This window comes from Trichechus manatus, unplaced genomic scaffold, assembly GCF_000243295.1.
Source record: "Trichechus manatus latirostris isolate Lorelei unplaced genomic scaffold, TriManLat1.0 scaffold00025, whole genome shotgun sequence".
Taxonomy (NCBI): domain Eukaryota; kingdom Metazoa; phylum Chordata; class Mammalia; order Sirenia; family Trichechidae; genus Trichechus; species Trichechus manatus.
In genome coordinates this window covers 20,486,886-20,500,723 of record NW_004443961.1, presented here as the reverse complement: position 1 = coordinate 20,500,723, position 13,838 = coordinate 20,486,886, and the positions used below count along the sequence as shown (strand labels likewise).

Genomic DNA, 13,838 nt, shown 5'->3' with positions numbered 1-13,838 from the left:
ATGGGAAGAATGAAGGCCAATATTGAAGTAAGCAAAGGCAGTGAAACGGCTGCTTCTGGCAGCGTCTCGAATGGGCCAATGGACAGCCTTCAGCTTTGCAAGACTAACTGCCTGGTTTATCTTTCACTTAACCCACATGTGTTCAGCCCTGGGGAGAGAAAGCAGGGATCTGGCTAATACCTGAGTGCCCTTGCCTGAGCGTTCTACCTAGTTAATAAATTCACTCAGTCAAGGAGTAGATTGAACTGAGAAACCTAGAATTAAAAGAAAGGGAATTGTGTGATCCCAAGAGATTCTGTTCTTAATCTGGAAATTAATAAAAATAATATTTAAAAAATGGTAACACCAAATTTTATTGCATGCTAAGTATGGACCAGCCTTTCTTCTAAGATAATTACAAATACTAACATAATCCTCTCAACAACCCTATATGGATTACACTCATTTATTAAATTGTTTGGAGAGAAATGAAGTCTGAGAAATGAATTAGTCAGAATGTAACAAAGTTCTAAGGTCAAAACCATAGGGAGACTTGAACTAATGACTTATCTGGAAGGGCCCATTAAAGGAAGTGAAGGATAGAAATGGACATGGAGTTTATGAATGAAAGAGAGACCATGGCATTAAATCAGTAGCACAGGGAGGGTGAGATGACAAAGGATTCTGAATTCCAACTCAAATGCCAAAGGCTTGCTGTTTCTTATTTTATTTTATAAGGGACAGGAGGTATGTTGTAAATGGATTAAACAATGCAGATACCTGTAAGTCTATTTACTTGTAACTTGAGCTTTCTTGTGACTAAGCAAAGTAAGAATAAACAAGCAGCACATAACAATTTCCACTCTGAAGATTGCCCTGGCATATGGGCACTGACTTTTCTTCTTTAGGGCCTCACTGATTCCATGAGTGACCCTCTTTAAGGCCAATCTGTTCTCATTACCAACGACAACAACTCCTCTTCTCACCTTTAGTCCAAACTGGACTTCCTGTTGTCTACTGACTAATAGATGTTCTTTGCTTGCTTTTGGCCCCTAATTCTCAGGAAAGGTTCCAAATGCTAACCGTAAATGTGCCCACTCAGTGCAGTATGCACCTACTAGAAAGAAAAGAAAGAATTGATCCACCAATGTCCACTTTTCAATTAACTAAATAAATGAATTTTCACACTGGTCTTTACTGCCATTATGAATTGTGAACTTCCAATATGCACATTACTAATATCTTTCCTGCTGAGAAGACTCTGCCCTACTTGTTGCTGAGTGTACTCAACTACCGTCCTGTGACCCTTTTGTTTAAGTGTTGTTTCATTTAGTTTTGTTTTTAGAAGGAGGCCGCAATATGACCTGAGTTTGTTTCCTTGGATTGCATTGGCTCCAGGAATAATTCTCCCTGGGCTGTGATAACTTGCTGAATTCTAGGAAGGGAAGTAAACTTTGCTGCGGGCACTGGAGTAACTCTTGTCCCTTCCCATACTCAATGGGCTGCTGTGGTGCTGGCGGCATGGGTGTTGGGGCCACTGATAATGTCCACGTCTCTATGGGAGAACTGTATGCTCTCAAACTTCTCCTCCTCTGAATCTGAATGAACTGAAGAAACAGTTGACTCCCTGCTGCTCATTCTACTGTTCCAACTCTGGAGGACCTGCCATGTTCCAGCTTTAAACATCTCAGTTCTCCTTCCCGGATCTCAAACTGCTCCTGACTCTTTCAACTTCCTTCAAGTTTCATGATGTGCACTTTGGTTTTTGAGCAAATGAGAGCCCTCTTCCTGCTGCAGCTCCTGATTGTGGAATTGGAACTTGGAAGCACCTAGGTGAGGCACAAGTGAGCTTCTGGATTCTTCACAAGCTTATTGGATGTAGACGTGTGGGCAGTGCAGGTGATACAACTCCCTCTTGTTACTATGTTTCTGTGCCCAGCCGGTCAACCATGAGGTCTCGTCTGCTTCAGCTCAGGGCGTGGCATGTAGGGAGGGTCGAGTGTGGCCACCTTCCCTCTTTTGCTCCCTGTGTCCCCAAACTCAGCTGCCTCCAGCTGGCATTTCACCGTGACCCCCCAAAGCCATTCTAAGGGAACTGCAGCAGCGACCATGATCTTCTTGGGCCACCCTCTCTGGTTGAGCAGCTCAGGAGCTAACATTAAGCACCACCAAGGGACCTGTGTGGGGCTGGTGTGTGGTGAATGCCTCACTGCTGATAGTATCCCCACCCCACACTTGTTCTGCAAAAACTTTCAAATATATAACAAATTCATAACATATGCATATGACCAGAATACGGTTACAGACATTTGTGGGGCATGGTGACAGTACAGCACCAAATCATACAAATTTTGCTCCCCAAGCATAAAATAATAAACAACAATGAAAAAGTAAAATTACTTTAAAAAAACAAAACAAAACATAAGCAGCATCCAACTGATAGAAGAAGTTGTAATATTTAAAAGGTATTAAGCAGTCCCAGAGAAAAAGAGCCAGGTGAATCCACAAATGTTTCTGTCTCTGCTCTACTCCTATACTATTCCCCCACACTGGTGGAGGAGGAAAGAAAGGCATGGAATAAACATAGCTTACAACATAACTTTGAGTCTCCCAGCTACCACCACTACCCTCACTATGGAGAGAAGCAATCTAAAGATCGGGCAACCCTAGGCAAATTTTTGAGAGATACCCTCTATCCCTCCTAAATTGAAGGCCTTCCCTGCTGCCTGAGCAACACACACACACACACACACACACACACACACACACTTCCTGATTAAAATTTTCAGTTATCATGACTCCTAGATTACCTTAAAACCTCCCAAATTCTGCCCAAATAGATACCTGCACATGCTGTCAGTTGGCAATCACTGTATTTTCTGAAATCCCTTTACCCCTGTCTGAGCTCTGTCTTACTACTGAGTCGATGTGGAAAAGATGCAAGATCATTATTCAAACTAACAGTGAGAATTTCTCCTGGTTATAAAGTCAAACCACATAATCGTAATAGAAATAAATTTGCAAAACTGGCATCTAAGAAAGAGTTCACGTACCATCAAACAGAAGACATTTCCTCTGATTTTCCCTGCAGTTCCACACCCAGACTGGCAGTCTCTACCACCTCCTAGTGTCCCACAGTATGTAGAGGGTATGATTACTCAGAAACTAGTCAGCAGAGAGGGTTGGAAGCAAGGAACACATTTTAACCTTTTCTGTCTCCACATAACTGCCCATTGCCCAAAGAGGACATGCCTTGCCTGAAGCTGGGAATATTTTCCTCTCTAAGACACAAAAATGCTTAAGAAATTAGTTTATTCCAGCATTGGGGTTGGTTCTTTCCACAAAGGGCCTCTTTTAGCTCTGGAAAAAAATCCCCTGGTAGGGGACAGAATTCTGCCTACCCTTGCCCTCCACAGACCTGGCCACTGTCTTAGCCCCTCTTGTCCAGTAGTTGGCTCTCCTTCTCTAAATATTTTAAAAGCCTATAGGGTAAAAATGAACACAGGTAGTCCCCAACTTAACAATGGGGCTCCCTTCTGAGTTCTCCCTCATAAGTCATTTCTGACAAAAGTGGAATACTTCTTTTTTTTTTTTTTTCAGTTTTCATTATTATCAAATTTTATTATCAGTATCTTTATAAATCCGATATTTATTTGCCTTCAGGAGTTGGAAACATTACATATAAATTTACAGATATATTTTAATACATACATAAAGAAATCACAAATCATAAAAATTTACTCTGATGATGAAGAAGAGTTGGACAATGTTGACATTTTGTCAGTTGTAGTAATAACTCCACGTGGAAGGCTCTGGATCATCTGGATTATCCCTGGGAATGGGGATAGTGTTTCTACTCAGAAAATTAGTGAGAGTTGTCTGTATGGTTCTTTTATTTTTTTTCTTCATATAGTTCACAGTAACATCTCACTCCTTCTCAAATCTGCCTATGGACTTTTAGCAAAGTGATCAGTATTTGGGTCAGTGTTTTCAAGCAACTGAAGCTCCTGATTTAGTTTAGAAACAACTCTAGCTAATCATTTCACTGCAAAAAAAAAATTTTTTGTATTATTCTTTAGATGAAGGTTTATAGAGCAAACTAATTTCTCATTAAACAATTAACACACATACTGTTTTGTGACATTGGTTGCCAACCCCATGACTTGTCAACACTCTACCCTTCTCGACCTTGGTTTCCCTATTACCAGCTTTCCTGTCCCCTGCTGCCTTCTCTTCCTTGCCCCTGGGCTGGTGTGCCCATTTAGACTCATTTTGTTTTATGGTCCTCTCTATGTTTGGCTGACGGGTGAACCTCAGGAATGACTTCATTACTGAACTATAAGGGTGTCTGGGTGCCATACTCCCGGGGTTTCTCCAGTCTCTCTCAGACCAGTAAGTCTGGTCTATTTTTTTGTTTGTTTGTGACTTAGGATTTTGTTGTACATTTTTCTCCAGCTCTGTCCAAGACCTCTAATGTAATCTCTGTCACAGAAGTTGGTGGTGGTAGCTGGCCACCATCTAGTTGTACTGGTCTTAATCTGGTTCACTGTAAAATTTTTTGACTACTTCTCCCCTTCCTCTTCCTCGTTATTTCTTTCTTCTTCAGCATTTCTTTCCTCTTCAAAATCCACTAAGTTCTGATCTGTCAATATACAGCAGTGTTTTGAACAGTAAATCATAACATTGAAATCTGTGAATGAACATCTGAGAATGATAACATTAGCAAATCATGCACTACAACATCGTATATAGTATATATTACTAACAATAAGATGTACCAAAAAAAAAGATCTTAAGTGCAGTTCATCATATCTCAAACATATCGTAAGTCAGGGACTACCTGTTCTGCTATCTACTTCCTTTTAACAGCTACTGTTACATCACAGGAAGGAGCCCTGGTGGCACAGTGGTTAAGAGCTCGGCTGCTAACAGACAGGTCAGCAGTTCAAATCCACCAGCCCCTCCATGGAAGAAAGATGTAGCAGTCTGCTTCCATAAGATTACAGCTTTGGAAACCCTATAAGGCAGTTCCCTATAGGGTCATTATGAGTAGAGATTGACGAAATGTCAATGAGGTTACGTTAGGGAGTCCTACATGGTGCAAAGAGTTAAGCACTGGACTACTAACTAAAAAGTACCCATCCAGTGAAGCCTTGAAAAAAGGCCTGATGATCTGCTTCTGAAAGATCACAGCCTTGAAAACTCTACTCTGCATCACATGGGAGCCCTACTGGGCAATACATGGGGTAGCCAGGAGTTAAATTCCACTGGATGGCAACTGGTAACTGTTAGATCATTGTAACAGGGACATTCGGTCATTTCCAACTTTGCTTTCAATTCATGTCTTTATACACAGAAGGTAAAATTGAAACCAGAAACCACAAAGGAACAGAAAGCAGCTGTACGAATGCACAGTGCAGGCTGATGAGGAGTGAAGGAGGAGAGCACCCTGGGGATTTCTACATTGCAGAGGAAGGAAGCTATTGTAATATGGGAGTGAAAGAACGGGATTCAGAAAGCAGGGAAAGTAAGGGGGGAGTGTACCAGGTATCAGAATCAGCAAATAAATAATGCATACCTAATGCATAATATAAGAAGCCCTAGTGAAGCCTTATTTCACACTTAGTGTGACTCAAGATACACCCCACACTAATCCTACCTCATTAACATACAGAGGCTTAGGATTTACAACACATACAATGGAAGGTAGTTGCATGATACTATAAAATGAAGGACAATTACATCAGATCACAAAATGAAGGACAATCACACAATACTGGGAATCATGGCCTAGCCAGGTTGACACATAACATTAACCATCACACATACATGACATCAGTATAGCCATCTCTTGAAAAGTGATGGCCCTAGAGATAAGCAAATTAACAACAGGACTTTTGAAGAATTTAGCTCTATCCATGACTAAAGCAGAAACAAGCATCTTTAGAATAACTGAACATGCAGGAATGTGAATTAGTGTATTAGTCAATGAGAATCATTTCAGTAAATTTCCGTGTCCCCATTCTTACTTCTTAAAATTTCTTGTGAGTTTGTTGATGAAGAGAAGGCTGTCCTGATTTCTACTCTGACAACTTCCTATGCACAGTCACTTCATTGCTTCTCTTTCAGATAGAGATGGATTCCCAGGAAGCCCTGTTCCCCTTGGGAGTATGGACGGCCCTTGCTTCCCTGTGATGTCTGTTCAGGTCTTGCTTTCTATACCAACAAGATCTCCATGCCTTCCAACTACTGGTGAATTTTAGTGCCAAGTTTACCCAGAAGGTTCATATTCCAAGCAGGAGAGGAGCCATTTTGCAGGTTGAAGAGGTTGAGGATTTGCTGGAGTTTTTTGTGGAGGACAGATATGGCCCAGGCTTTCTGGGACTGCCTACCATCCACCATGTCCCAGGGAAGTCTGAAGTCATTTCTGTATTTCAGGTGGAGAAAGTGATATATTTCTTTTTTAGCCTAGAAGTGTCAAAACCAAAACCAAACCATTGCCATCGAGTCAATTCCGTCTCATAGCAAACCTACAAGACAGAGTAGAACTGCCCCAAATGATTTCCAAGGAGTGGCTGATGGATTCAAACTGCCAACTTTTTGGTTAGCAGCAGTTTCCCTTAACTTCTGTGCCACTAGAGGCCTCCTGTTAATCAGTCTATGATTCTGAGGCAGGTCACAACCCAGAGATCAGATGCTGCTGCAACTAACCATCACAGTGCCAATCAGTATGTGTGTATGTGCTGAGGGAGGAAGACCAATTGGGAATCTTGGGGATGATGGTGGCTGGGTGAGATACCTGTCTCTGTGAGCATTTCCTCCCAGGCTCTCTGAAGACCTTTCTGTGCATGTCTCTTAAATAGAGAACACAATAGTTTTCATATTGCATAGAATGTATACTTTTATTCCTTTTTTTTCTTTCTTTCCTTCGTGTACTCTCAAAATGAACTCAGGAGACATCATTTATTCTTTTCATTTTTTCAATTTCAGTTTAATTTGCCCAAAGAAACTTCATACATTTCAATACAAATGGATGAAAATCTATCAAGTGAGCAAAATCTTTCCTGGAAGTAAAACCTATGTCAATAGTGCTCCTCTTCTTGCCAAGAACAAGTTTTACATCTGATCTGTTTTTGCCCTATTTGTTTTGCATGGCAGCCAAATTGCCTCAGCCCTCTGGATTTGTCCTCTTGAGAAAGGATTTATTAGGCCTGTTTGACATGTACCTCCTTAGGATAAAAGGCTATCTGCTGTTCACTATTTTATCATTACAAAAAGGTTCATAGTAATTACTGAAGATATGATTATTAATGAATAACGTTCTCAGATTTTCTCTTATGAAGGAAGACATTCCAGTATGGCCAATGAACTGGGCTTCACCAGGGCCTTGTGTCCAAGAATGTAACAGACTTTTTTCACTCTTTCAACCCTTTCTTAAAAGAGTCACTAAAGACTCTTCAGGTAGTTGTCTTTACTACCTGAAATCCCTGGGTGATATCCTAATTTTTGAATCAGACATGGGTGTGTTATTTCTAATTCTAAGACCCACAACTTTTTTATCCTTTCCCCAGCCCTACTTCACATCTCAAGTTAGATAATACATCTTTAGATTACTCTCTGGTTTAGTGTGCACATGGCCACATATCTTGAAATGAAAGTAAAAGAAGGAATGTGATTCTCAAATAACTCACCCTTTAATGGACAGGCATGAGTCAGCTCATCGTTGAACTTGTAGCACACATTTATCGGAGGGTGATTGCTTTTGTCCCCAAACAATCAACCGCACAATCCCCAGCATGTTTTTGTGAATAACCTAGCTTGTCGATTGTGACCCCTTCTTCTTTGATCAGGGGCTCATGTATCAACTACTTCCATAGCCTTCAGATGATGTGAGAAAAGAGTTATGCTGAATATGTGTGGGCTGAGAGGAAGTGTACAAGTAGGGAAATTATCCATCTTTTTCATTCTTTTTTTTATTTTTTTTCCATTTTAACCTTAAGTAGAAAAAGAACGTTTATTTTGCCAAATGCTGAGATCTCTGCTGAGTTCAGTTCATTAAACTGATGAACACTTACTATGCTCAAAGTTCCTGAGCAGGCCACAGGAGAGTCCGTGATGACTTACCTCCCATCAGAAACTTCTGTTGAAGTAACTGTCTTAGTCATCTAGTATCGCTATAACAGAAATACCACAAGTGGATGGCTTTAACAAAGAGAAGTTTATGTCCTCACAGTGAAGTAGGCTAAAAGTCCAAATTCAGGGGGTCAGCTCCAGTGGAAAGCTTTCTCTCTCTGTTGGCCTTCTCGTCAATGTTCCCCTGGACTAGGAGCTTCTCTGCACAGGGACCCCAGGTCCAAAGGACGCGCTCTGCTCCCGGCACTGCTTTTTTGGTGATATGATGTCCCCCTGTTTCTCTGCTCACTTCTCTCTTTTACATCTCAAGAGATTGCCTCAAGACACAATCCAATCTTGTAGATTGAGTCCTGCCTCACTAACACAGCTGCAGCCTATCCTCCCTCATTAACATCATAGAGGCAGGATTTACAACATATAGGAAAATCACACTATACTGGCAATCATGACCCAGCCAAATTGATACACATATTTTTGGTGGGACATAATTCAATCCATGACATTACACCCTTTGGCCCCCCAAAAATCACAACCTTGCAGCATGCAAAACATGTTCACCCCATCATATCATAGCAAAAATCTTAACTCCAAGTCCAAAATCCAAAACTTCCTCTTCATCTGTGAAATTTAGAATACAAGCTATCTGCTTCCAAAGGTACAATGACAGAACAGGCACAAGCTAGATGTTTCCATTACAAATGCGAGAAATTGGAGGAAAAGAAGGGATAACAGTCACCAAGCAAGTCAGCAGGACACATTACATTAGCCCTCAAAGCTCTGAAAATAATCCTCTTTTCTCTGAGGCAATTTACACAGTGTCCCTGCCCTCTAGACTCTAGGTATTGACCACACTCTCCAGATTCTGAGAGGACTCCCCTCAGCTCTGGACTTCAGCTCCGCCTTCCAGGCCCACTGGGGCAGCAACTCTGCTCCCTAGGCTTTAGGCACACCATTCTCTTAGTCCTTCTGAGTGACAACTCCACCCTTAGTAACACCAGAGGCCATGGCTTCACCCTTTGAAACCCCTGAGGTCATGGCCATACTTTTTGAGACTGAGGCAGCTCTGCTTCTTGTGTTCTTTGTCTCTTCAGCTTCTGCCTCCTATGGCCTCTCAGCCCTCGGACCTCACGCCTGCATCTGCCCTGCTGGGGTAAGTGTTCCAAAGCTCTGTAGCTCCACAGATAAGTGCCTGGGGGCACTCCGCACCACCAGGAAGCCTGCTGCGTGAAGTCACTCAGCTCCCTCCCTCCATAGGTCAGCAAGCATAGCTCCACCAATAAGTGCTTGGAGGCGCCCCACTCCGCTAAGAAGCCTCCTATGTGCAGGCACTCAGCTCTCTTGCTCCATGGGTCAGCTCCAGTGCCATCTAGCACTGGTCTCCTGGTTCTACTGCTGCTGGTTCTCTGCTGCCGTCGCTCCTCTATCCATTCACAGTTTCAAAACCACTTCCACATTTTAGGTATCTGTTAGAGCAGCTCCCCACTCCTGGTACCAAATTCTGTCTTAGTCATCTAGTGCTGCTATAACAGAAATACCACAAGTGGATGGCTTTAACAGAGAGAAATTTATTTCTTTACAGTAAAGTAGGCTAAAAGTCCAAAGTCAGGGCATCAGCTCCAGGCGAAGGCTTTCTCTCTCTGTTTTATGACTCTGTGGGTGAGATAACAAACAATTCAGTCAGTGCATTTCTCTTGAGCCTCTTGGTTCATCGTTCTCTGTCTCACAGCAAGCATGTAAGGCAGTGAGGCTCAGCATACAATGCTAGATAAAATGAGCCTTCTCATCTTTACTGGATTGAGATTCTTTAAAAGTTTATACCTTCTCTTTCATTTAGTATTTTTCTAAACAAGGTTTGTCTCGCTGCATCTCAATTATTTTCTATTTCATCTTCAGGTTAGTGCCAAAATAGGGAAGTAAAAATGTAAATGAAAAGGACTGTACCATTATTTTTCATACTTTTCAATACATCATTTTTCCTTTCTCCTTGTAACTTTCTTAGAAAGCTGTCATTGCATTTGGAGGCACTGAGGCAAAAGGAAAGCCAATGCAAATCTAAATATAATGAAAGTGAAAGAAGGAATGTGACCTCCTAAGTGAAAAAAAAAAACACAGGAATATTTTCTCCTCTCTTATTCTTCCACCTACTCCAATATGTTTTCTGCATATTAATTCTCCCAAACCATTCTCACTAAGGTCTCCCATTCCCTCTATTTTCCCCATATGGATAGTGTCAATCCAATGTGCAGCATACTGACATTCAAGGTAGTATTAATTAAAACAATGAGACATTTTCATTGTAGGCAATTAAATATATCTGATTTAAAATAAATAAAATATTAAAATGACTTGCCAGTACATCAATTTTATGAATCTAGCCAGAGACAAATCTATTTCAAAAAAGGGAAGACTATGCACGGTAAATATAATCCATATTCTTTTCCATGTTCCACTCTATTTCTATCATCCACTTCAGAAGACAAACCACTCAAAATGTTTTGGTATACGTATTGTCACTAATGTCTCTTCTTCACCCTTCCACTTACTCCAGTAAGGTTTCTTATTAGTACTTCTACCAAACCACCTCTCATTCAGTTCCTCAGTGCCATCTAAATTAAGAGTATAATAGACAGTTTTGATACACATCTTCCATGAATGCATCAATTCTTCTTCTAAAGCGATTTTATTTCTTTAAATGTGCTCTGTCTTAGACATCTAGTGCTACTATAACAGAAATACCACAAGCAGATGGCTTTACAAGGAGAAATTTATTCACTCACAGTCTAGTAAGCTAGAAGTCCAAATTCAGGACACCAGCTCCAGGGGAAGGTTTTCTCTCTGTCAGCTCTAGAGGAAGGTCCTCGTCATCAATCTTACCCTAGTCAAGGAGCTTCTCCGCCCAGGGACCCTGGGTCCAAAGGGCGCACTCCACTCCTGGCACTGCTTTCTTGGTGATATGAGGTCCACGTGTCTCTCTGCTCACTTCTGTCTTTTATATCTCAAACGAGATTGACTTAAGACGCAACCTAATCTTGTAGATTGAGTCCCACCTCATTAACATAACATCTTCTAATCCCGCCTTATGAACATCATAGAGGTAGGATTTACAACATGTAGAAAAATCACATCAGATGACAAAATGGTGGACAATCACACAATACAGGGAATCATGGCCCACCAAAGTTGACACACATTTTTAGGGGACAGTATTCAATCCATGACATGCTGTTATCACCATTCTCTCTTGTTGTCCTGCTAATGTATGGCCATTCCACCTCTGCTTATTAGCAGACTTTCTGTCCCCTTTAAAGGCTGCAGGTCCTTGGAATCAGGTTTAAATCTTTCTCTCATTGTAGGTTTTCTTATCATGTATCCACTACCATTCACGATCGTTCTGTGAATAGACATGAACGTCTAGCTATGGCATTGTTTATAAATTGTAGGCTCATAGCCAATGGACAATGCACAATTGACTAGATACCTACTAGCCCACTTGTGGAGGATATAGGCTACTTTTATTTTCATCATTGGTATGTGTCACTCAAGTTTCTGCTGAGAAAATTCTTTTTTTTCTTTGTCTCATTATAGCATTTAACTGAAATAGTATTAGTTAAGCATGATTATTGTTTTCAGGTTTCTTTTCCTACAAAAACCAAAAATACAAGAGAGCAGAAACTGTTTGTTGTATTCACCTCTAAATCCTGAAGGCAACATACAATCTGGGTAGAGAAAGTCAATTGTTACTTATAACTTGTACATAATAATGATGGTTAGAGTGAATTATACCGTCCATTCTTTAATCAAACTACACAATCAGGCTTGGCGTTTCCTTTTTGAAGAACAAATACAAGAAATTTTGTATAATAAGTATTTAATGAACAAAGAAAAATAATAAATTAACAAAATATAAAGGAGAACAATTTTTTGCACATTTTAAAGGTATACATGATATGATGTGAACAAAATAAAAATTTAAATATATAAATAGTTGAATAAATAATTAAATAAATATTTAAATAGATAGATATATCAGCATGGTCACTGTAAGGAACTAGTGCACATGTAGTTCAACACAATGTTGCTTAATACTCCTGAAAACACATTTGACAAGTTTGATTCAATTGCTGTCCTGATTATCAGATATCAGAGTCTTTGAAATGACTGAACTTGTGGACATATGATAAAATGTATTAGTCAATGAGAATCATTTTTTTATGGGACCAGGTCACCTTCCTTACTTCCTAGCCTTTCTTGCCAGTTTGCTGAGGCAGAGAAGGATCTCATGATTTCTGCTCTGACAATCTCCCAGGCACAAGGGCTGTATTTCTTCTCTGTCAGATAGTCAGTGATTCTTTGGAAGTATTTCCTCACAGCCAGCATGGAGTCCTCATTTATCAAGGGGAGGTGAGATTCTTCTACCCCCATCTCCTGCATCAAACAGGCTTCCAGGTCATTCAGCTGCTGATGAAGTCCAGCGTACAATTTGTCCAGGTGGGTCTTATCCCAAGCAGCAGATGAGGCCTGTGTGCTGAAGAGGTTGAAGATCTGCAGGATCATCTCATGGTGGACAGAGATGGCTTGAGCCTTCTGGAACTTGTAGACATCAAGCTCCTCCTGGGGAAATCCAAAGTCATTCCTGTCCTTCAGGCAGGAGAAAGGGGAGATTTTCCTCATTTGTCCCAGAAGCATCAAGGTTCTCCTGTTAGCCAGGCTATGGCTCTGAGGCAGGTCACAGCCCAGAGAGCAGATGGAGTTGCAGCTGAGCACCACCAGGGCCATCAGTAATGGGAAAGAGAAGGCCATTGGGGATCTTGCAGATGCTGCTGTCTTGGTTGATGCTGGTGAGTCTGTAAGCCTTGGCCTCCGTGTTCTCTGAAGACCTTCCTCTGGACTTGTGTTTTAAATAGGGAACACACTAGTTTCCATTTTCTCTATGAACCCCTCTTACTTTCTACTTCTGTTTTTGCTTTTCTTTATGCACTCTCTGCGTGGGTTTTTAGTGCAATGTTTCTTAACCACTTTTTTTCATTATTGAGAACCCCTGGCAACCTGTTGAGATTTTTTTTTTCCTAACTGAACCTCCTCTTGAAATTTTAATATCACAGATATACTGTATTTTTTAAATATATATTATATGTATCTGTGCTTTATACATAAAATGAGAAAGTGTAAACCTTACTCTTTATTGAATACAGGGATAACAATAACTAAATCAAAATTTTGAGCTAAAAGTTAAAATAAAAAGCTATTAACATTTCATTTAACTTTATAACTAAATTTGCTGGTAGCTTTTAATGTAATTCATTTACCTATATAAATTGCAATATACTAAATCACACAGAAAAATTAGTAACATATAAATACATAATAGGAATATAATGAAATACTTAAAGATTATCCAGCAAGAAAAAACAACCAAAAAATTAAATTATCTTAACATTTATTTTTAGTGTACTTAACTTGTAATTTTGATTAGTATGATAAAATAACTTTTAGTTTAACTAATTGGTAAATATTCATGCAGATATTGTCAGCATTTTAGTCTCTTCAGCATTTGACATTATAATTGATAGGTTAAATAACATTAATAGAATTAAATATTAAATACAAACTACTAGTATTTAATTTTCCAATCCCAAGTTACACTCAAAAGCACTAAGGTTCAATGTTTGTTATGGAATATTCATGAGGCAGCCAATGGCAACCCATAAGTATGTGGAAGTGACTTC

General features: G+C 40.2%; 1 protein-coding gene across 1 annotated transcript; it reads right to left on the bottom strand.

Annotated features, from left to right (window-relative positions):
* Positions 1–12,321: 12,321 nt before the first annotated feature.
* LOC101343075 (interferon alpha-5-like) lies at positions 12,322–12,912 on the bottom strand. Its single transcript, XM_004373559.1, has one exon. The coding sequence runs from the start codon at positions 12,910–12,912 to the stop codon at positions 12,322–12,324; it is 591 nt and encodes a 196-aa protein (XP_004373616.1).
* Between the last annotated feature and the right edge of the window lie 926 nt (positions 12,913–13,838).

What these genes read in the sequence shown, in the direction of transcription:
- LOC101343075 (XM_004373559.1), bottom strand. Translation starts at nt 12,912, where the DNA reads ATGGCCTTCTCTTTCCCATTACTGATGGCCCTGGTGGTGCTCAGCTGC.